The 27373-nt window shown below is 41.3% G+C and overlaps 3 protein-coding genes across 3 annotated transcripts; 2 read left to right on the forward strand and 1 right to left on the reverse strand.

Annotated features, from left to right (window-relative positions):
- The first annotated feature begins 3340 nt into the window (after positions 1-3340).
- Positions 3341-7984, forward strand: ubl4a (ubiquitin like 4A). The gene is made up of 4 exons (XM_036526082.1): positions 3341-3539; positions 5297-5402; positions 5790-6001; positions 7070-7984. The coding sequence occupies exons 1-4, from the start codon at positions 3492-3494 to the stop codon at positions 7175-7177; spliced, it is 474 nt and encodes a 157-aa protein (XP_036381975.1). The 5' UTR covers positions 3341-3491; the 3' UTR covers positions 7178-7984.
- Positions 7985-7996: 12 nt separating this feature from the next.
- rab7b (RAB7b, member RAS oncogene family) lies at positions 7997-12284 on the reverse strand. Its single transcript, XM_036526081.1, has 6 exons — positions 12077-12284; positions 11125-11193; positions 10795-10921; positions 10368-10586; positions 9669-9797; positions 7997-9473 (listed from the first exon to the last, which is right to left on the reverse strand). Exons 2-6 carry the CDS (start codon positions 11175-11177, stop codon positions 9384-9386), a joined length of 618 nt encoding a protein of 205 aa, XP_036381974.1. The 5' UTR covers positions 11178-11193; positions 12077-12284; the 3' UTR covers positions 7997-9383.
- Positions 12285-14321: 2037 nt separating this feature from the next.
- On the forward strand, positions 14322-26933 carry si:dkey-32e23.4 (dynamin-1-like protein). Its single transcript, XM_036526080.1, has 18 exons — positions 14322-14481; positions 16469-16592; positions 16815-16956; positions 17310-17348; positions 17603-17649; positions 19713-19784; positions 19918-20004; positions 20224-20386; positions 20590-20710; positions 21122-21460; positions 21664-21784; positions 22126-22281; positions 23000-23089; positions 23233-23331; positions 23556-23684; positions 23932-24041; positions 24146-24305; positions 24456-26933. Exons 2-18 carry the CDS (start codon positions 16491-16493, stop codon positions 24510-24512), a joined length of 2034 nt encoding a protein of 677 aa, XP_036381973.1. The 5' UTR covers positions 14322-14481; positions 16469-16490; the 3' UTR covers positions 24513-26933.
- The last annotated feature ends 440 nt before the right edge of the window (positions 26934-27373 follow it).

Below are 27373 nucleotides of genomic sequence, written 5' to 3' on the forward strand. Positions count from 1 at the left end.
AATACAGTCATAGGCCTACATATGTTCCAATGCATGGTAGACTAGATGTCCACGAGTTCAAAGTCTTTCAGACTTCACATATTGCAATATTAGTTTTTATTTTCTCTTTATATAATCATTTTGTTAGTTAGCAATATGATTTTGTCAGTTGCTTCAGGAACAGATGGATTGATAGATACAGGATACTCCTGAATTATCAATTTCAAAGAAACATATTTTGTCAGAAATAATTATGGGCATTGATATTAAATTCTGTGTCACTTTAAAAAGAAATATATGTTTCTTTAAGCATGACACACAGTAAGAGTGCATTACATGGCAATATATCAGAACATCTAAGCTCTGTGGCAAAAACACTTGAAAATTAAATGCACGTATGCATTTTCATATAATAAATATTCTAATATAAGCTTTTCAGCAATCAGTGGTATAAAGGATAAGTTAAAGTGTTGTATTTGTTGTATACAGTAGATGGCAAATGTTAAAAGCTTACAAGTGTATTCTACATAATGAGTTGCCGCAAGTATCTTGTTTGAGTTATGCCACCCACATTTGAAAACTTGATATTAAAATGTACATGTTGCTTGTAATTGTGCCTCCATGCAAATGTAATCTGACTCAATCACACTGATGAGTTTTATATTATTTGTAAGCACATGGGAGGCCCTACGTGTTCAGCATGTTCATGTTCATGTGCCCTATGCAAATAATAAGTCTAAAATAACTTTAAAAGGTAATTTGACAAGGAACAAAATAATGTATGCGTTGCAATAGGTGGCACAATGGGCACACCTAGGATGATTGCAAGAAGACTCCTACCACAGACGTTTCTTTAATGGGTATTCTAATGCTCCTTGGCCTGTGATATAAGGCTAGACAAATACCCATTCATTCTCCCCCTGACCACAAGTCTTGCAAATAAGGCAAAAAATCATCAAAAAACATTCCATTGTGCAACCCACAGTATTTGTGTGCATTGTCCTGATGTCTTGAGTTTACAGAATAAACAATATACTCTTGATGGATTACTGAAGCATGCACAAAGTGAAACACAATGGTTCTATTTCTGATTTTTCATTTAAAGGAGTACAATTGAATGCTGATGTGAAATTTGAGAGCTTGAAAATATCTAGCCTTTACATATATAGGTATGTTTTTGCTTTGGGTAAAGCAATTGAAGAATGCCGTACATTTAAATATACAATGCCAGATATACACTGCCAGATAGTCAGCTACTGAAATAAATCACCTGGATGTTAAAATGGTTATAATTATCTATTATACTACTTTCAATCACTGTACTATCAGATTTATTAAATAAATTGGCAATATGACTTATATTTTTACCTCAAAGAACCCAAAAAACTGACTCAAGAACTAAACTAGATGAAATCTAGGTTAACAGATTATTTGCAACTTTGGTGAACTCCTTCTCTCCATCTCAGTAAACGCAATGCAAATGAAAGCCAGATTCGCTGTTAGTCGGGTCTGTTCTTGCCCACTCGGCACCAGTGTTGGAAGCATATGGAGAAATTCAGGCATTGTTCAGTTACACTCTATCAAAGTCAACAAGCTAAAGAAGAATTTGTGGATGAAAGAAATCGTAGATGGATCATGGAAAGAAGAAGCAGATCCAGTTTCACAATCCAAATGCAACACAGGAGGAAATGGTAAGAGGGAAGGAAGAACAGGCAGAGAATTAAAAAATCTATGGACATCAGACTTTCATGGGAAGAAGGGAAGCCCTCTTTACTCATGGTGATGCACAGAGATAAAAATCAGCCTTCTCCAGCCAGTGGGAGGTAAGCAACATTGTCAAAAGGGATGTGAATGTTCCAATGGCAAACAGTTGGTGTCAGTATTGCATTGCATTAAAGTTTACCTACACAAACAAAATGTTTCCTATAAGCAAGCAGAAGTAGACCAGGTTTGTTTTCTGAAATCTTTCCATAACTTTTTTTGGTATCAGGAATGTGTTGTTGATATATTTTGCATTACACATATTTGAATAAAATACCATGCAGTGTGAAAAAATAATTTAAAAAGTGTGTGTGTGTGTGTGTGTCTGTCTGTCTGTCTATGTGTGTGTGTGTGTGTGCGTGATTTCTTTGGAGGATACCACATTGACGTGTGATCTTGTGCCTGGAGGGGAGAGAGCAGCATGGAGCCAATTTAATTCTGTTGTCATGCGCAGGCAATTTACATTTTTTACAAACAACATACAAGTGACAATAATTAATAGGTGATATCTCACCTATGACATAAAATTGCATAATAAAACAAAGAACATTATAAGAAATTATAATCAGCAATGATGAAATTTGCTTCTGCAGAGTATGTTATGCAATCATCATCATGCACACTATGTGGTGTACATACGTAAGCCTCAAAAAATGACTGAATTGATCTTATGTGTTCACATAATGCCATATTCAATATTTACTCTTTGTTTTGCACTGGATTCATACCAACAGGCTAACAAAATACTAATTTAACTTCATTATGAATGTCAAAATGGTTATATATTCCTTTGACATCTGGTCTGGTGGTAATGACATAAGTATTACGATAGTAACATTGAATTTAATTTAATTGAAATGGCATGACTTTGTTCTTTGTGTTTTTGGAATATTCAGATGATTGAGGCCAAAGTGACTGGCATGAAAATCACATGTCTCCTCTAATGGTATCATAATGACACCAGTTTTTGTAGAAATGATAGCCTCAGTATATAAGATAGAATTTTCCACACCAGACACAGGTCTCCAAATAGTGATTCTCAACTGTTATGAAAAAAAGAATGAAAATTTTTAATTGTACTAAGAACAGAGTAGATATGATCATTGTAGCGTGTCAGCATGGCAGGGCCCTTCAATCACCAAGATTAAAAACAAGAAAGATTGTTCACTATATATGTGGCATATTCCGATGCAATGTACAGCAAACAAGCTATAGTAATCAGCAATAACATATACATTATGACTTTAGTGGACTACATTAAGTTACCCAATAAAAGGAAGTTACACATGGATCCTGGTTACAATTTGATTAATTTAGCAGTTTAATTGGTACCGATTACAAAGGGCAGTTACTTTTGCTTTAGGAAAGACTGTGAACAAAACTCTGTTGAATATCTTTCCCCCTCTCTGCTTTCTGATATAGTCATTTCCACAAAAATATTCAGGCTTTCATACTAATTACCAATGACATCTAATGGAAAACCAGTTATTCACTACACTGTTGATCGCCGACGACGAATCGTGAAAAAATCGGTGTAGCTTCGAATGTGTCTGTTACTTTAAGAGCAGCGCCAGGCCCAATGACAAAACGACGCTCGCTGTCTGCATAGAAACGCCGGCATTTAGCATCGAAATAGGCCCCACGTATTGAGCAGGATAGCAGCAAATCACGCGTACTCCAACCGAAAGGCGACGTTAAATTAGTGTAATCGTGAAATAATAGCCAGTTCAAAAAATAGCTTTAATGACAAAATGATACTCACCGTGAAACCACTTCAGGGGAAGGAGTGTAACCTACAGGTAAGCCTGATCTGGGGCTGCATCGCTGTTTTTGGTTCAGTGCTGTTAGGAAGAGGGGCTCAGGAGAAAGCGTGGATTATGAGGCCTCACGACCAGCAAGGTTAAGTGGACTCTAACTCTCTAGTGTTCATCTGAGATCGGGTGTGTACCTGTCGGGAAATGTGACTGACGTGACCAGTGTGTGTTTAGCCAGAAATCTGGCTAACTAGCTAGCTAACGTTCGCTGTCTCGTTTTGTAGCTGGTAGCATCTGTGTAAGAAATGCTATCTTACTTAACTTGGCAACAGAAAACGGGCACAGTTACATTATTTCAACGGGGTCCTGAAAAGACGGGATTGCTTCAAGGTCGTTTGTCGAATTTAACAGGTTAGAGTAGCTAGTTAGCTAGTTTTGTGTGGTTTGACCCACACTTCTCCGATCACTTGAAAATATGGTATTAAATTTAGGTCCAACGGGACCCGATGCTCTTCTCCGTTTCTGACCCTCAAGGGAGGGCAGCCATATTGGGGCGAACTGACTGAATCGCTAGCTCGCTAAATTTACATACAATTTAGCTGTAATTGGTGGTACATTCCATGTGAAATCATCTCGCTTTTTATCATGACCGTATTTTTTTCTGGAAAATAGGCGCACACGTTTTCTCTACCTAAATTATAACACAGCCAGCACATAATGTAGACAGTCGTGGTGTCACTCATGTGAAAGCATCAGGCATGTTCTGTTTTATATTGCAGCCTATGAAGTGGGTTGCGAATTTACATAGCTGGCAACATTCATATTAATACCTTTTTGTTTTTTGTATGTAATTTGGAAAGGTCTTATTAAGAGTTATGTGTGCGTGCGTGTATGCGTGTGTGTGTCTTTGGATATACGCTTTGAGTTTTCAGTAATTCAGCAATAGTAGAGATAGTAATTCAGCAATTACTATCATGTGTGGCTAAAGCATTACAGATCGTTCCGTAGAGGTTTTTGCATTGAACAGAAACTGAGAATCGTGGAATCTGTAAACTGGAAGTCAACTTCGTGAATTCAGTTGACAGATGCTAGAGAGGCTGTGGCAAAAATTTACTTTTTCGGAAACTGTCATTACTGTCTGACAGACATGCATTTAGAGAGAATGAACAAATTGTAAGGGTAGATGCCTTTTATTCTACCCACAGGAAAGAGTTTATTGCCTAATTTTATCATGTATATATGAATGGGGAAAGAATATGTGTACTGGAGTGGAGGAAATGAGCCATTGGCATATTGATGTATTGATGTTTTCAGTTCTTTGTCTTGTATGTAAATTTCCACATTCTATGTACTTGCGTATATTATTAAAGTCGATATACAGTGATGTGCCATTTAATTTTGGAATATTGTTGTATAAAAGTGTTGCCCACTATAGTAGTGTGTAAGTATTAACTTTGATATCACTTGACATTGTGAAAACTCACATTTAAAGTGGGAATTCTAGTAGTCTTGCTAATCAGAGATTGAGACACCACATGGTAGAGTACCTCTGCATTATGTGGACACTGAAGGGTATTTGTCCAGCACCTGGTGGTGGATGTAGTCTGTTTGGTGCAAGGTGGGCAGATTTCTATATCTGAAGTGAAAATACCTGGGTCTCTTGTAATCACCTCTTTATGTGTATAGAAGTTAAAAATGTAAAAATAATGGGGATGCATTTATCTGAGCACTGCAGTCTAGTTGATATGGGAAATTGTGCGGGTACTCTGAGGGGAAAAAAAGTTTCTTTTTATGAATTACAGGTCACAGAGGATGAAAAGGTGTCAACAGTGAAGGAACTGGTCTCAGACCGTTTGAACATACCACCCAATCAGCAGCGGCTGCTTTACAAGGGGAAGGCTCTGGCAGGTGAGGCTTAACTTGTAAACCTGAGACACACTAATGCTGAAATTGATTATAATACGACTTAGTTCAGACAAATGGTCAGTCTAGCAAATGTTCAGTGTAGCATAGTGGTAAGGAGCTGGACTCATAACTGAAAGGTTGCTGGTTCATTTCCCCGCTGGGACACTGCTTTTGTGCCTTTGGGCAAGGTATTTAACGCAGAATTACCTCAGTAAATACCCAGCTGTATAAATGGGCAACATGTAAAAATAAATGTAACCTATGTAAATCGCTCTGGATTAAAGTGTCTGTTAATGATGTAAGGTAATGCTCTGTCATCGCTGTGTAGAGGTGTCAATGCTGTAATGTGAATCGTGATCTCACAGACCCCTGTGCATTTTCTTTTCTCAGATGAACACAGGTTGAGCGATTACTCCATTGGGCCAGATGCAAAACTGAACCTGGTGGTGCGGCCAGCAGGAGAACGGGGCGGTGCTGGCGGAACCGGCGGAGCTGCTGGAGCAGCCAGCAGTAGCGGAGGGGTGTGGCAGTCTCTCTCTGCTGTCCTGGCCAAACACTTCAGCCCTGCAGATGCAGCCAAAGTGCAGGAGCAGCTCATCAAGGTACCACCACTGATCAAGCCATACACACCCAAATCAGTCATGTACCAGTTCAGACTGAACTGATGGCGTATCTAAAATAAACTTTTTATTGGCCGCAGCTGAACTCAGACCACACACAGAATAGGCTTTTATCCATCATTTTAAATTGCCGTTAAAGTGGTTGTAAACAGCAACCTGTTCCATGAATACATTTCACTGCGCATTCCATGTAATTATGTTTTAGGAGTGCACACTAAAATGGCTCCCCACGCTGCTCTCACTGTGCTTATGCATAACGCTAGGCCTCCACACAGCGAAACACCTCACAAATTTCGTCCTACGACTTTTCGCTCTGGGGGCGTGGTCGCGAAAACAGCAAGCAAGTTTGGCTATCCTGTTAGTAGCAAGTGTAGTTGTGGTGCGGTGACTAGCTAGCTAGCAGGTTATTGTAGCCAGCAAGCCAGCTAGCTAGCTATTGTAGCAAGCGATTCAGCTAGCTTGGGAAGTCAACCAGTCAACTGTGATGAAATGGCATAGACATTGCATTGCGTATGCTCTCCACCAATTTATTTTTGGCTGTTCATGTTCTGAATACAGTGATTTTATTAAGCCAATTAAATTATGTTGTACACATTGGTATGTTGTACAACACCGTGAATAAAATTTACGTATGTGCTTTTGCTATCACCCGCTATAGCCTAACTCCTGCTTTATAACATACATTTCCTTAAGCCGATTAAATTATACTGTGCACACATCAATATGTTCTAGAACAGTACACTTACTCCTGCCACTCTAGAGAATGTCACGTACCAAACACATCACATGCTGAACTGACTGGTTCTCCCGTGGTTCTCATTTGCATAAAGTTGGGGATTCGCCATCTCAATTTCACTTGCTTCGCCGGATTCGCTCTGAGTTTGCCCAATCAGAGCGAATTTCGCCCCCATACAACCTGAAAGAGAGCGAAGCGAAATTCGCTGCAATGGTAGCGCACCATAAGGCTGCCTCACACAAAGCAGAATTCAAACCATGTAAAATAGCTTGGCACCAATTAACTCAGTGTGTCTCTGTTTTGCTCTGTTCTAGGATTACGAACGCTCGCTTCGGCAGCTCAGTCTAGATGACATTGAGCGCCTGGCCGGCCGACTGCTACACCCCAACACAGAGGGCATGGACACCTCTTATATGGACTGAGATCCAGCTGCTGTGACACTGATCTGAAATTCCTAATGACCAACCGGTCAGTCTGGCAGAGGGAGGGTTGGGGGTGCTGCAAGAAAGAACTGTTTTATTTATCGCCCGCCCCTCCCGCCTGTTTGCCGTTGTTTCAGTCTTGACTCATACGGGATAAAATGAGAGCCAGCATTGCCACAATCATCCCTTATGCAGTGAAAATGACACTGGTTCAGTCCAGATGCAGCTTGATCTCTCTTGGATTGGAAAAATGTTGAGAATTAAAGGGGTTATTGTAAACCAAAAAAAAAAGGTTTGACAGTTTCAGCAATCTTGTACTGTCAGATCATAAAAAGAAATGATACTGATGGTGGAAGCAGGCATTGTATGTTTTGTAAATATTGTTTATACACATGAGCAGTAAAGGGGTAAAAAAAGGACCTGACTTGCTCATTATTGACAGTGTACCTCATTTCAGCAAGTTCAGGCTGCTGATGCCTGAACAATTACATCAACGAAATGGACAACAGAATTAAAAAAATTAAGTGCAATAAGAGATGAAACAAGAGTGTCTAGCGTGTAGCTAAGAAAGCAATAACCGTACAGGAAGACCCATAACCACACATCACTAGAGATTCAATATGTCAAATGTACCTTTTATTCAACTTGCTTTGACGAGGAAATGATATTAACAGGTGATATAACATTGCAGTTCAGCCCGATAGATAAGGGGTTTCTAATTAACTACTGCATACAACACGGTTAAGTCTATTTTGTTGGATGGTTGATACAGACATATAAAATCAATCAGGATTTTGATATATTTATATTTTTAGGCAAAATAAAGACAAGAGAGGAGGACAGGCTGTGTGTGTTCGTGTGTGTGGGGTACAGTCAGGCCTGCACTCTCTACTACGACAATGCCAACAACAGCAGCATGTATGTCTTATTTGTCCTATCTCAGGCTCTGCTCAAGTCAGTCACGTATTACATGTTGGTGCGCAGCTAAATCATGCATTATGGGATCACCTAGCCATGGGCTCACACACTGAGCAGCACAGCATTGAGCAATCCTGAATAAGATAGAATTGTAAGAACCTAAATTCGATTCCTTCGTGGTCTTGACTGAGGTAAAGCACACAGATGTGGCTGAAAAGACATAGTGGAGGAAAGCTGAGGTGTGGAAACAGACAGGCTGCACTCTCCAGCAGATGGGACACAAAGCATACATGATTCCTATGAGCCAGTCTCATTGACTTGTACTACTTGTGTCACTTTGGGCTGTACTGGTGCAGGTCTGTCCACTTTGGGCAATTTTAAACACAAAGTGTCTTATTTTAGTTTCCTGGGTCATGAGTAAGATTGCCTCCACTGGATCGCCCTCCTTTACACCCCCCATCAGCCTTTTACTTCCATTTCCTCCTGCAGTGGTCTTCCAGCACTGCACTCTAGTAGTGTATATACACCATCTTCACCTGTTCACTACACTCCTGATAATGCTCAGGAAAGAAGCTCAAAAGACCATTAGGGCTGTTAGATATTTGTTCTCTTACCTGCTGATTGTATGGTTTTACAGCATGGGATGTGTATGTTTGATCTGACTAAACAGGGATTGAATTACTGTAGTGCATACTGCTGGAAATCTACAGGTGAAGCAAAGCACTTTATCAGGGAATCACAGTCCTGCCAGCCATGACAACAAAACACATCCAACACAGAAAAACAAACACTCAGAACTAGAAAGATGGAAGGCACACTGATGAGGGAGAGATAGAAAGACACTCCATGATAAGACACTGTCGTTTGCATGGCTGCCTCCTAGACACAATGATGCAGTACAGCATGAGTGATAAAAATAAAATTAAAAATCAGAAAAGCTATCCAGTAAGATTACAGAGAAAAGTATTTGTAATATAAAAAATTGTGATTGGAACTGGTATCGACATTTTCATAGGTCATAATCTCGAAAGTAATGCTTAGCAGGTGAGTGCTGTGCATGTGAGTGTCTGTTTCTGCCTTGTTTCAATTCTTACCAAACCATCTGAGGATCGGGGAAAAAAAAAAATAGTTGTCTGAATCCTTCATGTGTTCTTTCACCTGGAAATCTTACACATGGCGAAAGTAAAGAAAATGTCAGGGATGTCCACCTGTAAACTTGCCCTTCCTCTTACAGTATTTCTCTCTCTCCCTCTCCCATTCTCTATCTCCCTCTGATCCACACCCTCACTCAGCAGCTGCAGCCATCGTTGGAGGAGGCTGGTTTGTCGTCCCTTAGTTTGATCTGATCTGGGAAGTCGTACGTCTCCACCTCTGACTCCTGGATGCGAGAAAAGAAAACAAAAGGATTTTAGAACAAGGTGTGAGTCTCCACTGGTGGCACGTCTCTCTCTCAAGTCCAATGTTTGTTGGTATATAGTACTCAGTCAGAGACCCATGTCTTTGTGTTTTAAATGTAAGGCTGATGCTTCACAACAGGGCTTAATATTTATGTTTCTGGGTGAAACATATGTACCTGTTTGAGGGCATTACGGGCGATTGTCTGGAAAGCTTGGTCTACATTGATGGCCTCTTTGGCGCTGGTCTCAAAATATGGGATATTGCTCTTGCTTTGACACCATGCCTGGGCTCGCTTCGTTGTCACCTACATCACAAACATAAGCAATGATTCAACAGCCACCCAGCACACACTACTACTAAGACACACACCATCAAATCAGACTGATCCTGAAAATTCTGTCCTTGCTATTGTGCATGTACTGTACGTATGGTGTACGATACCTCCTCTAAAACAAGGGAACTTCCTTTTCTTCACTTCCATTTTGCATTAACTATCAGTGAGTAAAACCTGGGCAATATTCAGATTTCAGGAAAACATATCAAACTCTAAAATCAAATGGGAACATGGCATAAAAATGAGGTACAAAAATACACATACATACAGAGTTCTCACTTTGCTACAATAACAAAAAAAATAATGCTACAATAAAAAAAATTAAAATAATTTGTAGAGTTACTGCAACACAACTCAAATACTGACAGATATGAAACTAATTAATTAAAGATAAACATATACTACAATATTTTCATTAAATGTTCATACTTTTGTTGGCATATATGTCAAGAACATTAATTCCAAACAAAATACAAAAATACTACACTGCCATCCAACATTCGACAACACGCCCAGAATAAGACATGCATGTACACAGACCTGTCGGTTCTCAAGATCAATCTTGTTGCCTAGCACTACGAAGGGGAAATTCTCCGGGTCACGGGGGCTGGCTTGGATCAGAAACTCGTCTCTCCAGCTGTCCAGAGTCTTGAAGGTGTTGGGCGCGGTCACGTCGTACACCAGTACACAGCAGTCTGCACCACGGTAGAATGCCACACCCAGCGACTGGAACCGTTCCTGCCCAGCTGTGTCCCAGATCTAACATGTAGTACAGGTCTAAGTAAGTTTTCACTTGCTCATACAGCATCATTTTAAGACGCCAGCACATCCACCAAGTATTTTAGAATTTAATGAAAAACATTTCTTTCAATTTTGACTAGTGAGCTGTTAAATGCACACACTATACACACAGGTAACCTAAGTCAGTGGAAGTAGCTGAGGCAAGGAGTTAGTCACAAGCACAGACCTGCATAGTGACCAGCCTGTCATCCACCATCACCTCTTTGGTCAGGAAGTCAGCACCAATTGTGGCCTTGTACTGGTTGCTGAACTTTTTATTGACATACTGGTTCATGAGAGAGGTCTTCCCCACCCTGCAAGGGCCAAGACAAAGAATACACAACCAATATAGTCAGGCAAAAATGAAACTGAAAAGACATCTGTATTGTGTGATACATGCATAATCATACTAAACGTTTATGTTAAAGTTACTATTGTTACCATTCAATTAATTGTCAGGATAGTCTTACAGTCAAAGGTGTAGCTTAAAAGGCCGACAAAGTGAGGTGTAACTCACCCAGAGTCTCCCAGGATTATCACTTTTAGCAGCACCTTTTTCCGAGAAGCCATACTGGACTACTGGGAGCTGCAAAATAACAGAAATCCCTTAATAAGGACGTCAAACACATGTTGCATTATCTTTTCATCTTCTTGGTTAACTACTGCCCTTTCTCATAAAAACCAATCCATAATACCATAATATCGGAAATAAATCCATGGAAACACTTTTGGTATGGAAGTGATATATACAGTTTCACTGTAAAATAAGACAGACAAAAAAGGGATTCAGCTATACTGGAGGCACAAAAAGGACGGACCTCAAACCACGTTTGTCTCTATGCTTCTAGCTAATAGTCTTCTAAAATAATTTGCTACACTGTTTTTAAGATTGACTGGCTAGCTATCAAATTAACCGCTCGTCGTACTGAACGTAGCGGATTCCAAGACTTATTAAAACATCGGAGGTGTTATATGAAATTAAGTTATACAAGTTAGATAACTGGACCATAACGTCACCTAGCTAGCTAGCTAACCTTGCTAATTATTGATAGAAATCTGTTTAGCTAGCTAATTGACTTGACATTCAGTGCACCGCGAAAGGCAAATAATTCTGACATTTAGCAAGTTATTGACTAAAATACAAGAAAATTAATAGAATTCGCAACGGTTACTCTGCGTTACTCAAACAAATATTTTCTTTTTGGGGCAAACACTTGTCTTGGGTTAAATCATGACAAGTAGTTGGTATAGCTATCTAGCAAGCTAACGTCATCAGGCTTGATAACTAGTTATTAAGCTACGCAGACGTATCAGCTAGCTTTGTTCTTTTAAAACAAATTATCATCATAAATGGCTGGGTATTTTAAAACACCAAGTAGTGTGGCATGTCTAGTTAAAAATAATGGGGGTTTTGTAGGGTTTTAGCGACGAATAAAGAGATATCAGCTGTGTGCAATGCACAAACTCACCGACACAAGAATGAATCGTCCGCTTTTCTCACTTCCGGCTGACAGACAGGGGCGCTATGTAAATATGACACGAGAGGTAAATTAGCTAACTTCTCTCAGAGACTGCGCTACGACTATAAAACGTATTGGCTTAAAATATGACAAACAAAACCTGCTTAAAATCGCTAAGAGGAACATCCGCTCTTGTTTTGACTGTATTCTACCTCAATATGGCTACTAAGAGTCACGAGGGTCTGACGTTGTCAGCCAATGACAATCCCATTGCCACGGAAAGTGAAAATGATCGCCATTTCGGCTCAGGCGACACACCAATAGCAAGCGGGTAACAGCTGAGCCAATATGTCGGTTAAGGAAGTTAAGTTTCCTTCACTCAGCTTTTGGCGCTGCGAAATATTTGTTTGGGTGAAACTGGTTTTAATTGAGTACTTTTTAACTTCCACTGTAAACGTACATTAAACAATCGACTTTGGAAATTGAATCTTGTATCCCGCCCACGCTCTCTACACTATGGTCGTCAACCTTCTCATCATTGTTATCACTAGTATCCAGGTAGACAATAAAAACGTACGGTGGCAGTTCCCTTCCGAAATGGGTATAGACCCGTACTGCTTTCAAGTCAGCTCATATTTCAAAAGCAAAGGAGGCTAAACGATTCGGAATGCAAAATAACTAGCTTCCAAGGTTTTGGAGAGCATAGCAACCCTTTTCGGACAAAACTCTACTAGGATGTCGAGTTTCATTGTTTAAGACTCTTGACAGACTTTTTACCTGAGGTCCAATGATTGAACATGTGATTTGCCAGTAAAGCATCTATTTAGGATACAGTCCTGAAATCACTCATTTATTACAATCACTAAAATTACAGTGCAAAACCACCTTTAATTTGTGTGCAAAATTTTCATTTGACTGGATCTTTGCAGGCACATCTAAAACTGCTACCCATTGTCTGAACCACTGATCTCCATCTGAAATCAGTCATCAGATCAGCAATAAAGCCTCTCCATTGCCTTCTGAAGGCTGGCCTCTTTGGCCTAATCCTTGGCCTCCCCAACATTTGATCTGTCATAAAACTGTTAAGCTCTTGAACTGAGCCTCTAATACCCTTTCTCCAATGTTGTGCGGTGGCATACCAATACAATTTCTCAGCAAAAGCCTCCCTAGTTAGCACATGTGTTTCCATTATTGGACATGGGAGTGACTACTACATGACTACTACACTGTGACATACCAACACAGATATGTCTGCCAGCTGTGCGTCACCAGAAAACTGGTGACATACTATAGAGGGAAACGTGAACGTAAATGTAAATGTAGAGAACAGGAGGATCTGGTGCACTCTGTGTTCCGATACTAAGTATGGATGTCCTATTGTAGACCATTCGCCTTGAAGAATGTTTGTACTGAGCCAGCAGATTACAGAACTTATATCTGAGGTGACGCTAGACCTAATTTTCAGTGTTCCAAGCTGACTATCTGGTCCATATAGGGAATCAGTGGCTGTACTGTTGGTTGTCAGTTTTGATGGTTATATTGTTTAGGATCATTTTAGTTTGTTGGGTGGCTTATATAGTGGCACATAAACACCAGCTATTATAGGGAGGTGATTTATCTAGCTGACTAAAAATGTTTCTTTTAAAATTCTTATAGGGGCTGACAAGCACACACATGCACTTATTTGATCAGCTTTTCCTCCCAACTATTTTTGTAATAAAATACTATTTAAGCTGGATGCCACTCTTATTGTAGCTAGAGTAAAGAGGAGGCTATCCAAAAGTTAAACTGCCTTTCACGCTCCCCTTACTATTAGCCAACTCATGACGCCAGAAACTCGCCAACGCCAACTCAACTCTATGATGCCAGAAAGTGTTCCCTATAAAGGATTCCTCCAGTAGAGGAAACTGGAAAGGGCAGGGCAGTTTCCAGCACCGCATGAAAGTTAATCTTTCTATATTGGGACATCCTTCATGATTCCATCCTCAAAGATCTGAAAAGACCACCAATAATGGTGACAGCTCCACCTAGCCCTCTGGTGTTTCTCCTATGTATTGCTTACACCTGTCCATTCCTTTCAGATCTGTGAGGGGGGATTGTGAAGGGCTTGGAGTGATACTGGCATAGGTGCAAAATATAGGAACTGGGACACACTGGGTATGGTTTAGTTTAGGACACAGCTGCAGGGTTGAGAAATCCGTTGTCCACCCGGGCTGTAGATGGCAGCACTGCGCTAGTTCGATGTTCGGCTAACCACAGCACTGGTGAGAAGAAGAAGATGTGCGATGGGAATACAAAATTAGAAGGGAAATACATAACGTTTATGATTTAAAAAATATATACTGCAAACGAAATAATGAAGTGAAGACCACCGTGTAGGGAAAAATACGACAAGCCGGTGCGGTGTCTTATCGGTGAGTGGAATTGCCCAGCTTGTTGATTCAGTTCATTTTCTTCCTCTTCCATTTTCATTTCTCTAGCAAGCTGCCGTTGCTCCGGTACAGTCTACACCCATTCTCAGCTGAGGTAGCTAGCTCGCTAGCGGTTGTTATTGTGTCAGTATAGGTTAATCGCATTAGTTACTAATTTAGCTCATATATGCAGTAGCTAGCAGGCCACTGACCTCATTTTAAGGAATGTCATTTGTAATGAGCCGCAGACTATGTCGGAAGATGCTTGCTTCGTTAGCTTGCTGTTAGTTAGCTTAGATGTTTGTTGCGATAACATCGAATTGCCTGCCACGGTTTGATAATCAATGGTAGTAGCTAGCGAACTGACTTGACGGCCCAAGATCCTGATGTAAATTCATTGAGCCCTTGGGCCCGGGCTTGGCTGGAGACAGCCAGCATGTTAGCTATGTCCACCTTACTGATGATGACACTGCACTGACAGAGAGAGGAGAATGAATGGCGTGCTTTTCATATTCAATTTGAAGAGGCATTTAAATAAGTTAGCAAAATAAAATGTGCATTAATTCACCTGGCTGAATAAGCCGTCCCTGAACATGTTTTCTGCTTCTGTCAGACGCACCTCAGGTGGTCACATAAATCACAAGAAACGGTAATAAACACCTTAGCTAACGCCATATGTACACAAATAGACAGCTAGCAACTTTACTAATGTCAACGGTGCATGTCACAAAGTCTGAGGATGCAGCCGAACGAAGCTGTCAGCCGCGAAGCGAAAGCTTGTGTGCCTGTCAGTCAGACAGGGTAGTTGGGTGAAGAACTATAACGAAGATGCATAGGTTTGTGTGAACCCTTTGGGACAACGACGAAATGACTGTATTTTAGAGCTGCTGTGAGAAGTTACAGAGTGACAGAGATATGCACCCCGCCGAGTGCTACCCCAGTAATTACCCAAGATTTTAATATTCTTATATGCCAAAGCATTTAATTGAAGCTGTGGTCCACTAGCCTACACGCAGTATTCATATCTTGAAATTATTTTATTTTTCCTTTCAGTGACTATATACTATGAGCGACGGTTTTTTATGTATTGTAATTTTCCAGATTTATTCGTTATATAGGCTAATCAGTGCTTGAGAACTCAATCCTAAGCAGTTTTTAAAAGTACACGCACAGGTTTGATTAGCACCACCTGCATGATCATTGTGTAGACGCACCGTACAACCTGATAGATTTCGAGTCTGTGAAGGCTGAATGCGTGAAATTAACAGGATCACATGAGGGTGATGCAGACCAATTTCTCCCATTCCCGTCACTACTGCTGAAAATAAACTAACGTTAGTGATGCATAGCAAATACTGTATAGTTATGGACGTGCTGGATTGCAGCCTCACCAGCCTCACACAACATAATACAGCACATTCATACCGCATCTTCACTACTGCCAAAGGGGTCAAATATAGTATTAATATTGTTTTTTTAGAAGTCAAAGGTGATGTTTTAGTAGACATCAGCTTACAATTCTGAAACGTATGTAAAGTAAGATAGGTTTCACGTTTTTGCAAGAAGAATATTACTATTACAGTAAGCGTTTACCTACTTTGTTTTCCCTAATTAATCGGCAACATATATAACATATAATGTTGTCTTACTTAGCAGTAGGAACAGTGACTCTTTCCACAGATTCAGAATTATTTTCGGTTAGGTCACACTCTGTTCCCTCGACTTCCCGCAGGCTGTTCCTTATGTAATACGGTCATCCCTGCAGTTCACTATCGGGGAAACACGTAAGAAGCCATGATCGCCTTACTGTGTTACTCTCACTGTACGTTGTCTCTGTTGTTACATTGCTGTTGGTGTTTATAATTATTATCATTATCATTATTATTATTATTTTAACAGGATCAGGGAGATCGTCTGGTTGTACTGCGTCATGTGGCATTATAGCCACGTATAGTCTCATTCATTCTGACATTTAATTTTGTATGTACAGTGTCCAGTCCAGGCAGGCAGAGATGGAGACTCTTATTCCCATCATTAATCGGCTTCAGGAAGTCTTCCTCACTGTTGGTGCTGAGATCATTCAGCTTCCCCAGATCGTGGTGGTTGGGTCACAGGTCAGTCTGCAGTTTGGGTGCGTAGGTCACAGGCCAGGCTTTAGGTTATCAGGAGACAATACATGACTATATAAAATGTGCCTGTAAGTCTATTTTATACATGTATATTTTATCTACTACAGTGAGAGAGAGCCTCATATGTAAAAATTATGACAAGATAATGACACATTCTGTTCATTAACAAACCTGTATAAGACTTACACTCAGTTCTTCCAATGACAGAGTAGTGGGAAGAGCTCTGTGCTGGAGAGCTTGGTGGGACGGGACTTTCTGCCAAGGGGTTCAGGGATAGTGACACGGAGGCCCCTAGTGTTACAGCTCGTCAACGTACCCCCACTGGAGGAGAGAAAGCACACAGACAACGGTATTGTCATGCACTCAGAAACAGTCTCACTGTCACACTGCAGTCTTCCAACTCACAGAGGTTTGCCCTCAAAGGGAACTGTACAGCCTTCAGGACAAGAAACAAACAAAATGATTCACACTGCAGTTTATACGCTGGACTACAGTGACAACAGACAGACAGACAGCCACACACACACACACACAACATTCAGCACAGGGTTTCTATATATGTTTACTGTCTGATCTGTAATCCTCTTCAATGCCTCTTATCTACCTTTGCATGTGACCAAGGACAAGTCTTATCAAGCACTAATATTAGTCTTAATTGCTAACTTTTCCCTCCGTTTCTTTCTCTTTTACTGTCTTCCATAGGAGATGGCACAAAACAAAACTCCCAAAACAGCTACCCAGGTCTCTGTTTCTATCTGCTGGTTTATCTGCATGTATTTATCTTAAACTTTTTTTCCTTCCTGTTTTCGTTTCTTACTGCCCCCTGATTTTCAGTACTGTACATAATTTATTCCCTAATCTCACATATTTTCTGGGTGGTATTTTTTTTTTATATCATTACCTAACCCCACCCATGTCTTTTTTCAGTTGTCAGAGCTTTGGAGACACTGCCTTTATTTGTACTTGTACACTCATCCCCTCTTGTTTTCTTCAAGGGATCAAGGTTGAAGAATGGGGCACATTCCTTCATTGCAAAAACCAGGTACTGCATGAGGCACCCATATGCACTCTCAACCGCTAGTCCATAGTGTCGGCTTTCCCATTATGTTCCCTCTTACAGTTCCAGTTTCATTTCAGTTTTTGCTGACGAGAGAACAAGAGTTATTCTTGAATTATTAATGGTCAGTTAATGCTGTATATATTTTTAATGGACTGTAGCGATTTGTTGATTAATCGGTCCAATTATCCAGATAAAGCTTATTTGCAATTGATTGAATTTGATGTGCTTAACCCATTGATGCATGTGTTTTTAAAAAAAAGTGAGTGTTTTCTCACTGTTAAAAGGAAGTTCTTCAGCTGCAGAACAACTTATGTCTATTTTATTTATAATTATATTTATTCTAAATGAGAACACAACCTATTTTTTAATGTTTTTCTGTGAAAAGGTAATTTAACTAGCTCTACTTTAAGCCTTCACTTATTTCCCAAGGCTAATTTCCAAAACTAAACCAATAAGGCAAATGTCTTGAAAAGGCTATTTCTTTTCATCTGAATTGCCCAAATGAATGAATTGAAATGAAATTGAATAATGCTCATATTCTGATAAGGCTCTGAAAAACAGGTTATTACTGTAGAGATAAGATGTCAGTTTGCAGAAATACTTTGTCTTTCAGTTTAGCGATGTTACTTCAAGCATCAGCCAGCCAAGAGGGCACATAGCCTGTGGTAGCGAGAACAGGTGTCATGAAATGTCATAGATTAAGAGTGTGTCTGCATCTTTTAATTACACTAAGCATTAATATCAGGATGGCTGTCAGTTTGTATTGGCCATATCCGATCACAAGTCAGTACCTTTTTGACTGTTTTTGCTAGGTAGTTTGTCAAATATAGTTAACAAGTTTTCATTAGGAATGGCTTCAGAGAAACAATTAGCTAGGTAGCTAGTGAATTCTCTCACTAACCAAATGTTAAACAAAAATACTTTATTATATATATATAAGGTTTGGTAAAACTAGGGGAAACTGCTAGTTTACCTGAAGTAAATCTACAGAACAAGTGATATGCCAAGGACTAGACCACCCAAATCCACAGTCACAAGCTAATGGGTTTGATAGCAGGAGAAGAATGTCTGCTTTCCCCTTTGACATAAAACATGAATGATACAGAATGTAGACACAACCTTTTTTCAGCTTACATTGCAAATGGAGATTTGCAAACAGGTATTATGTAATTAGTTTACAGTATCAATGAAATGCAAAGAATCCTTTCGCAAGGCTAGTACTATGTTGCAGGGTGATGAAGAGGCAGCGTTGACAACAGGCAATACCTGTTTTGGCACATAAGCAAACAACTTTTTCCCAACCCTCAAGTGCTGGGTTGCCAGCTGGATTTCAGAATCTCTAGTCAGAGTCATGTCATCTGTTAGCCAAAAAAAGATGGTGTTGCTTTGCCAAAATAAAAGCAATCTCTAAGCAGTACTCTTTGGGAAGAGCTATAAAAATAGTCCAAACTGTCAACTGGCTTCTTATAACAAGCTGTCCACTAAAGAAACACAAATTTCACTTTCGGTTCAGATATGAGTCAATCTTGCTAATGTTGAATCAAGCTGCATGTTTTTGTTATGTAGATGCAAATTTAGGTAATATGCCAGAAAAATCCAAAATGCCAGCTGGCTTTTCTACTCCACGCGTCGGGGAAAAATTAGTAACAATTTAGTGAATTTGGCTGAAAAAGCTGTGAATTTGGCAGCCTAGCTCACGTGTCACATTGAAAGCATTGAGCACATCAGAACAAAAAGCCCTTAATACCTCAATTGCTATGTGGACTCCATCCAGTAGTCCAGAATTTTTTATTGTTGTTGTTGACAGTAGTGTGTTAGACACGGTCATGCTGATTGCACTTTTTTAATGGCTCTGATCAAAACTAGTCCAAGTTCATGTCCAAATACACTGTTTAAACAAAAACCCCCACAAAAATCAGATCTAATTAATGTACCAACTGGGAGGAAGAAATTAGTCATCTGATTTCTAGTTCATGAATTATTTAAAAGGAATGCTTCTGCAGTTTATCACACCCCCTGCTTCACCACCACTGTCACCATTTCAGATTTTCACAGACTTTGGGGAGATTCGCAAAGAGATCGAGGATGAGACCGAACGCACTTCAGGGGGAAATAAGGTGAGGGGAGGTGGGGCAGAGAACAGGGCCCGCATACTGACTTTGTGACACCAGTCAGTGTCAATGTCACATCCTGTCAAAGGACTATTCGATTTGACTCTCTATCTCTCTGTCCTTCTCTTTCTCCTCTAAGGGGATAAGTCCAGAGCCCATCTACCTGAAGATCTTCTCTCCTCATGTCCTTAATCTCACGTTGGTTGACCTTCCAGGAATCACAAAGGTAACCCCACATCTTCCCAGCTTACCAAACCAGTTGTAACATTGCTGGACTCACCATTAGCCAAAAATTTTAAATAAATTTTAATAACCAGGTCTTTTGTGCTAATCAATATGCAATAATACTATAGTTTTCATCATATTTAATTTTTTAAACAAGTTATGAATTATTTAATTTCATTGTGGTTATCAGTTGAGAAAGTCCTTTGATTTGTTGTTGCAGGTCCCAGTGGGTGATCAGCCAGAGGACATAGAGGCCCAGGTGCAAGAGATGATTCTGTCCTTCATCTCCAATCCCAATTCACTCATCCTGTCTGTGTCACCCGCCAACTCTGACCTGGCCACCTGCGATGCCCTGAAGCTGGCTCGGGAGGTTGACCCAGATGGTGAGGGACAGGCATCCTGCTCTCTCTTGGCTCTTTGGCTGCTTTTTTCTGGCTGTCCATCTGCTTGTTTGTCTATTGTCTGATTTTTTTTGGTCTTTCGATGTGTTTTTGTTTGTGTTTCCGAGTCTTCACCCTCCTGTGGCACTGTCTGTGTGGTACTGTGATCTCACCCTCACAGCTGACGGTCTGCCTCTCTCTTCCAGGGCGCAGGACTCTGCTTGTGGTCAGTAAACTGGACCTGATGGACGCAGGCACGGATGCTCTGGAGGTTCTTCTGGGTCGCGTCATTCCGGTTCGGCTGGGCATTGTTGGTGTTGTCAACAGGTCAGCTCCTTCTCTGCTCATGAATGATTAAGTGGACATTTGGTACAGTGAGTCCTCAAACTCTCAGTCATACAGAGCTATGTTGCTGTCTGAGCCTAAACAAAGTTTTTGCTAAATTAAATGGGACTGAGTGTATTAAGGCAGCTTTGAGTGATTTTTTTTTGTCTTTGTGGATGGCAAAAGCCCAGTGCCTAATAGATAGGCTACTCTGAAACAGAATAGATTATAAGATCTGAAACAACCCCTCCAAATGACAGTTTATGCCAGCAGTTTCATCTCAATAAACCCCAAGGCAATCTGTCTGAATTCACCAGGAGATCAGCGTAATTGACTGACGGTCATTTCATCACGCGGCTCCATGTTAAATTGCAGCTTGCGTCAATCACTGTTCTCTCCTGCTCTCCCCGAAAGGAGTCAGCATGACATCAATACCCAGAAAAGCCTGGCTGATGCAGCTCGGGACGAGCAGGCCTTCCTGCAGCGCCACTACCCGTCTCTGGCGTCCCGCTGCGGCTCGCGCTACCTGGCTCGAACCCTGAGCCGGCTGCTCATGCACCACATCCGCGACTGCCTGCCCGAGCTCAAGACCCGAGTGACAGTGCTGAGCGCCCAGTACCAGTCCCGGCTCAACAGCTACGGCCAGCCCGTGGAGGACCACAGTGCCACCCTGCTCCAGATTGTCACCAAGTTCGCCACCGACTACTGCAGCACCATCGAGGGAACTGCCCGCCACATCCAGACCTCAGAACTGTGAGTCAGAGGAAGAGACTGAAAATAGACTGAAAATCTGAGCCTGTCAGAAGGGTTCTGGGCCCACAGTGGCATTTACACGACGTGGCAGAGACTTGTCTGCATTAAATTTTAAACACTGTTTACTTTACAGAATTTGTACAGTGTGTAATCATGTCCCTCTCGCAGTACAAACTCACCAACCCGTTCCCTTTGTGTCGCAGCTGTGGTGGAGCGCGGATCTGCTACATCTTCCACGAGACATTTGGCCGCACGCTGCAATCTATTGACCCCCTGGGCGGCCTGACTGAGCTGGACATCCTCACTGCCATCCGTAACGCAACGGTAATGCCTGGCTGTTCTGGGGCTGAGAGCGTGTGTTTGATGTATTTATCTGGTGTTTGTCAGTAAGGGCTCTGCCTCATATGCCTGTCAGTGTCAAGAAAATGTTATTTTGTAAAAGCATCTGTAAAGACTTGTAAAGTGTTATTTAAACCAAAGGAAGGTCAATACTTAAACCCTGCCAAGGTCTTCATCAGAATGTTCTTTGTACATTATCATTTAAGTTCTTCCTTTTTCTTTTTTGTATTGTTTTGTTGTATATGGTTATCAATATACACATATTCTGTTGAGTTTGTGCCTCTGCCCTCTTTCGATGTGTTAACCCTTTGCGTGCTGTGCTGCAGGGCCCGCGCCCAGCGCTTTTTGTGCCGGAGGTGTCCTTCGAACTGTTGGTGAAGAAGCAGATCAAGCGCCTGGAGGAGCCCAGCCTGCGCTGTGTGGAGCTGGTCCACGAGGAGCTCCAGAGGATCATCCAGCACTGCTCCTCCTTCAGCACGCAGGTACGCACTGCACAGCACACTGGTGTGCCAAGGCTCTTTGCACAATCTGCGTCAGATTAACACTGTAACTACATGTGACCTCTGTGGCCTGGTTGGTTCTCAGTCTTGCCTTGGCTTTCCAGGACAATGTAAGAGATTCTGTAACTGACAACACTGGTGTTTGTGGTATTCAGCTGAGAAATTGTAAAAGGCTAATTTGGAATTATGTGCTTTTTGGCAAATGAGGAAAGCCAAGTCAGTGACAGAGAAGCAACATGTAGATAATGCTATAAAAAGAGAGGGAACACAATGATCTTTTCATGACTCATCCGACCTCTCTGTGGAATTCAAACAGCAGATTAGCATTCATAAAAACATACTGTGAATGATGTTGTTATATATAGGATAAACCAAACAAAATGGTGTGGTATCTGACTATATTAGAAGTGTGGCTTAAGGAATGTGTTCTGTAAATGTGGAAGAGGAATGCAATTAAGTTAACCTGAGTGGTTGCTGATGTCTTCCCTTTTTTAAAAAAGAAACCGCTAGTATTTTATCATAGTGTAAAATTCTGGTATCATGGCAGGCCTACACTACATGCTACACACTACATCCATCCTGCACAAATCCTGAAGCATTCAAGTACGCACTACATTACAGATACTACTCACACATTACTGCAACTACTGTAACTGTTGGCATTAACATACTGGTATCTGCCTGTCTCTCTGAATGCCAGGAGCTCCTGCGATTCCCGAAGCTGCATGACTCCATAGTGGAGGTGGTGACCGGCTTGCTGAGGAAGCGTCTGCCTATCACCAATGAGATGGTAAGAGTGCAGAGGCACATCACACAAGCAGACACTTTCAGCCAATGCCATTGGTATGCATAGATCTGATAAAATTTCAAAATTCACTGGAAACTCCCCCCTACTGCAACTGTAATAGTAATCTACTGGCTGTTTGGTGCCAGGTCCATAACTTGGTGGCAATAGAGCTGGCCTACATCAACACCAAGCACCCAGACTTCACCGATGCTGCACAGGTCTCTGCTTCCGTCAACAGTCAACAGGTAACCGCCTCAATGCGACACCTCCCTCTCCAGGCAGACATGAACATCCATCTTGCATGCATTTACCTCTTAGCTCATCACAAGGGATTGCCATCCATCTCACTCATGCTCTCTCTCTTTCCTACACCCTCTCTTCCGCTCTCTTTTTTTTTTTGCCTCACCTTCCCTTACCTGTCTGCTTCCCTTCCTCCATCTCTTTCCTTCTGTTTTTCCATTTCTATCAGGCGGAGACAGTGCAGGATGGAGGCAAACGTTGGAAGAATGAGACAGTGGCAGAAGAGAAAGTGGCCGTGGACAAGACCTCGGCTTTCAGCAGCCCCAGCAAGGGGCAAGCCATCAACCTTCTGGACACGGTGAGATGTGAACCTGGTGACCGGCTGGTGGGCTTCATTACTGATGTAATGAAATACCACTGAAAAAAGGTAGTGAACATAAAACCAGGGAATAGAGAATTCTCTCTTGATAGTGCTTGTGGGGAAACTCACACAGCGACAGCAGTCTGTACTTTGGCATTGATTTGTGTCATGACACTGATTGACTGATTGACACAGTGATCACTGACATCGTGACTGATTAGTGATTCTTGCCACTGTTTGCCAGGCTGTGCCAGTGTCACGGAGGTTGAGTGGTCGGGAGCAGCGGGACTGTGAGGTCATCCAACGCCTCATCAAGTGCTACTTCCTCATCGTCCGCAAGAGCATCCAGGACAGGTTAGAGGGTCATGGCTATGGAGTGTGTGTGTGTGTGTGTTTCACCATAAATTTCAGCATGACTTTGGCACAAAGTGACTGTGTCCTGCCCTTTCCTGTCACAGCGTGCCCAAAACAGTGATGCACTTCCTGGTGAACTATGTGAAGGAGCATCTGCAGAGTGAGCTGGTAGGGCAACTCTACAAACAGCCCCTGCTGCAGGGGCTGCTCATCGAGTCCCAGGACACTGCACAGCAGAGGACAGAGGTTGCACAAATGCTAGAGGTGTGTGTCTCGTGCACTGTGTGTGTGCGTGTGCGTGTGCGTGTGCGTGTGTGTTTGTGTGCGCACGCGCTGTAATCAAATGCATAGACTGTGTGAGGAAGGAATCAGAACTGTAATTGTTACTGTTTGCCTCTTGCTTCTCGCCCACAGGCTCTGAAGAAAGCCAGCCAAATCATCTCAGAGATCCGGGAAACACATTTGTGGTAGCCAGATGCCAACCGAAGGGAAGAGCTCCATGTCCTTGATGGCATGTGCCGAAAAAAAAAAGAGAGAGAGAGAGAGAGAGAGAGAGTGAGAGAGTGTTTGTGTGTGTGTGAGAGAGAGAGAGAGAATGTGTGTGTAGATGGAGGGACAGCCGATCTCACACCGACCATTACACCCTTGCCCCCAGCTGTCTGCTGTTTATTGTGAAAGATTTTGGTCAATTTGTCTGTGGAAACTTTTTTCCCTGGTTTGAGAGACTGATAGAACTGTCATTCAGTTTTACCACACCAGGGTAGGGCTGGGTCAATACACTGAGTTGTAGATAGCATCTGTGATTGGGGGAAAAAAGAAGCTTAAATGTTTTCAGTTGTCAGGAATGTTTGCTTAACACAACACTGAATATTTAATCCCATATCTGGCCAGGCCAGGCTAGTCTGCTGCTCACAGCCTGTCAGGCTTTAGCATCGATAACTCCACTCCAGAAACACTTCAGACTATAGTGATTACAAATCAGTTTGTGTAACCAACCAACCGATTAAGCCCTGGGTAAGGGCTGTAAGCAGGCGTGCATACTACTGTGCAGTTGTTGCAAAAATGTCATGAGACTCTCACAGTTTACATACATTTTGTTCCCAAATTGTAATGAAACTGACACAAGGCAGTGTTATTGAGGAGGGAACACAAATTTAAAATGAATGTGTTTTTCATGTAGCTTGGATTGGGCACTGCAAAACACTTAGTTTCTCAAACCAGAAAATGTGAACCTCACTGTTTCCTGAACAAAAAAAACATACCAATGTTGTATAAACTTTCCATTGTTACGGTAATATTGTAGGCATATTTTATTTTAATTAAAGTTGTACAGTTGTTTCATGTAATAGAGTGCTTTGCCAAATACAGAATACAGCAAAATGTAGGCATTTCTAAAATGGGAATTGGGTGATATACAGTGTGTAAAATGTTTTACCTTTGGCGGGATATTTATCCACACAATACATAATTTTTCTTTCACACTACCATCCCTCAATTCCCTCTTGAAGTAAGGTATCCTTCCACTGAGTAATTGTCTCATGAATACATTGATATGAGAGGTTTACACTTTACAGTGTTGCATACTTTATTAGCTACCCTTGACCTTTGATAGAATTATTTATAAAACATAAATATTTGACAGCATGTTTTTTAAAAACCATTTAGTAACCAGCCCTACTTTTGAGCATCGAGCAAAATGAACGCCATCAGTAGATATGCGTTGGCAGCTACATGGATTAGGGATTTAGCGGTACTGATTTGGTGCATGATAAATATGCATGGTGGGTTAAAGAATCTCCAGGCTTTGTCCAGTCACAGTACAAGATACAGTGTAGAATAGAGCTGGTGCCGCTTTATATGAGAGTTTCTGGTCAACCACTTTTACATGGCAATAATGAGCACAACACAAAAATTGTTTGTATGTGAAGTGTTTCTAGACAGATTTTACATGCAAACCATAATACACTGATCTAGAAATTAGAAGAAAGCAGTAGTAGAATCAGTACAAAGAACTAGCAGATTAAAGAGCAGAGTAAATGGTGCAAATGTAGGAAATTGTTTGTGAGGGGCATTTGCAGTTTTGGTTTCCTCAAGGGGTTAATTCATTGAGGAACACTTTTAGCAAAACTGCTACCACAGAGGAGGGGTCCAGAGCCCCGGAGCCAGAGGAGAGCTTCTAGGGGATGTTTATCCTGAGCTCCCATGAGCACTTCAGTGAAACATTGCACAACATTTCAGCCATGGAATTCACCCCTAGGGGTCTCAGGGACAGACATGAAGCCAGTTAGGTTGAGGTCACTCTCCCACGCAGACTCAGACCCTTCATATCACAATTCAGACAGACTGTCAAAGCTTGGAAGTGGGAGAGTCCCTCTGTTTGTATGCGTCTGCTTGCGTATGTATTTGTGTGTCCCATTATTGATGTTTATGCTCAGCAAAATTTACTGTCTCCATCTTAGCAATGCACTGACTTTGTTGGTCCTCTGACTCTGACTTGTAATATTGCACTGTAAATGACAAGTTGTTACTCGTGAGTTGTTGGACACATTATCTATGTGCCTGTTTCATACTGGTACATCATTACATTCCATCTTGTTAACTTAAATTCCACAACTGTTCTTGAAGCCAAAAGTCATGAACATGGTCCATTTTTTGTATTTATGATTGTGTTGATGGTTAGAGCTTGCTGCACAGTATGAAACCCAAGAAAGACTGACACAAAGGATCATCCCTGAGAAACGCTGCCTTCAACATAGTAAGAGAGAGGGCAGTGCATAAGAGTGTCAGTCTGTATATCTGTAGGTGTGTATTTATGTGTGAGTGAGTATGCATTTTGTATTGTGACTTTGTTATAAATTAACTGCCTGAAAGTGCTTGCCTGCCAATTTTGTGAAACTCCTTGGTTAACAATGTCTGTCCTGGTAGTGTCCATAGGAGAGAATCATTAAAACCATGTGAGAACACAATCTGTTATCCATCTGGGTCAATTTTACTTATGTCAATAAGAATACGATAAAATGACTGAAACTGCTACTACTGACTATGGATTTATTAGGTACAGCATTATCTTAATCACAGCTAAATACTGGTCCCATTGTTCTGAGTTTCACAGAGAAATGACTTGTTTTTACTTATCAGGTGAAACCTGCACGCCAATTACACATGGACCAACATATGACGCTTGTATGTTGACATGGATTTTGGCATAATTTCTTTCATTCCAGAAATCCAATGGGAGCACTAGATTTTATCTCAGAATATGCAATTTTAGGTTGGACCTCTAAAAGATTGTAATCAGGGGACAAAGGCAGATCTTTTATCATCTGTGGTCT

Source organism: Megalops cyprinoides, chromosome 4 (genome assembly GCF_013368585.1).
Source record: "Megalops cyprinoides isolate fMegCyp1 chromosome 4, fMegCyp1.pri, whole genome shotgun sequence".
Lineage (NCBI taxonomy): Eukaryota > Metazoa > Chordata > Actinopteri > Elopiformes > Megalopidae > Megalops > Megalops cyprinoides.

Bases quoted from the DNA above. Each gene is read 5' to 3' on its own strand.
- ubl4a (XM_036526082.1), top strand. From the start codon at position 3,492: ATGATACTCACCGTGAAACCACTTCAGGGGAAGGAGTGTAACCTACAG. The intron at 3,540-5,296 runs GTAAGCCTGATC...TATGAATTACAG, and splicing joins GGAAGGAGTGTAACCTACAG to GTCACAGAGGATGAAAAGGT. The intron at 6,002-7,069 runs GTACCACCACTG...GCTCTGTTCTAG, and splicing joins TGCAGGAGCAGCTCATCAAG to GATTACGAACGCTCGCTTCG.
- rab7b (XM_036526081.1), bottom strand. From the start codon at position 11,177: ATGGCTTCTCGGAAAAAGGTGCTGCTAAAAGTGATAATCCTGGGAGAC. The intron at 10,922-11,124 runs GTGAGTTACACC...TGGCCCTTGCAG, and splicing joins ATAATCCTGGGAGACTCTGG to GGTGGGGAAGACCTCTCTCA. The intron at 10,587-10,794 runs GTCTGTGCTTGT...ACTACATGTTAG, and splicing joins ACAGGCTGGTCACTATGCAG to ATCTGGGACACAGCTGGGCA.
- si:dkey-32e23.4 (XM_036526080.1), top strand. From the start codon at position 16,491: ATGGAGACTCTTATTCCCATCATTAATCGGCTTCAGGAAGTCTTCCTC. The intron at 21,461-21,663 runs GTGAGTCAGAGG...TTTGTGTCGCAG, and splicing joins CACATCCAGACCTCAGAACT to CTGTGGTGGAGCGCGGATCT. The intron at 23,332-23,555 runs GTAACCGCCTCA...CATTTCTATCAG, and splicing joins CTTCCGTCAACAGTCAACAG to GCGGAGACAGTGCAGGATGG.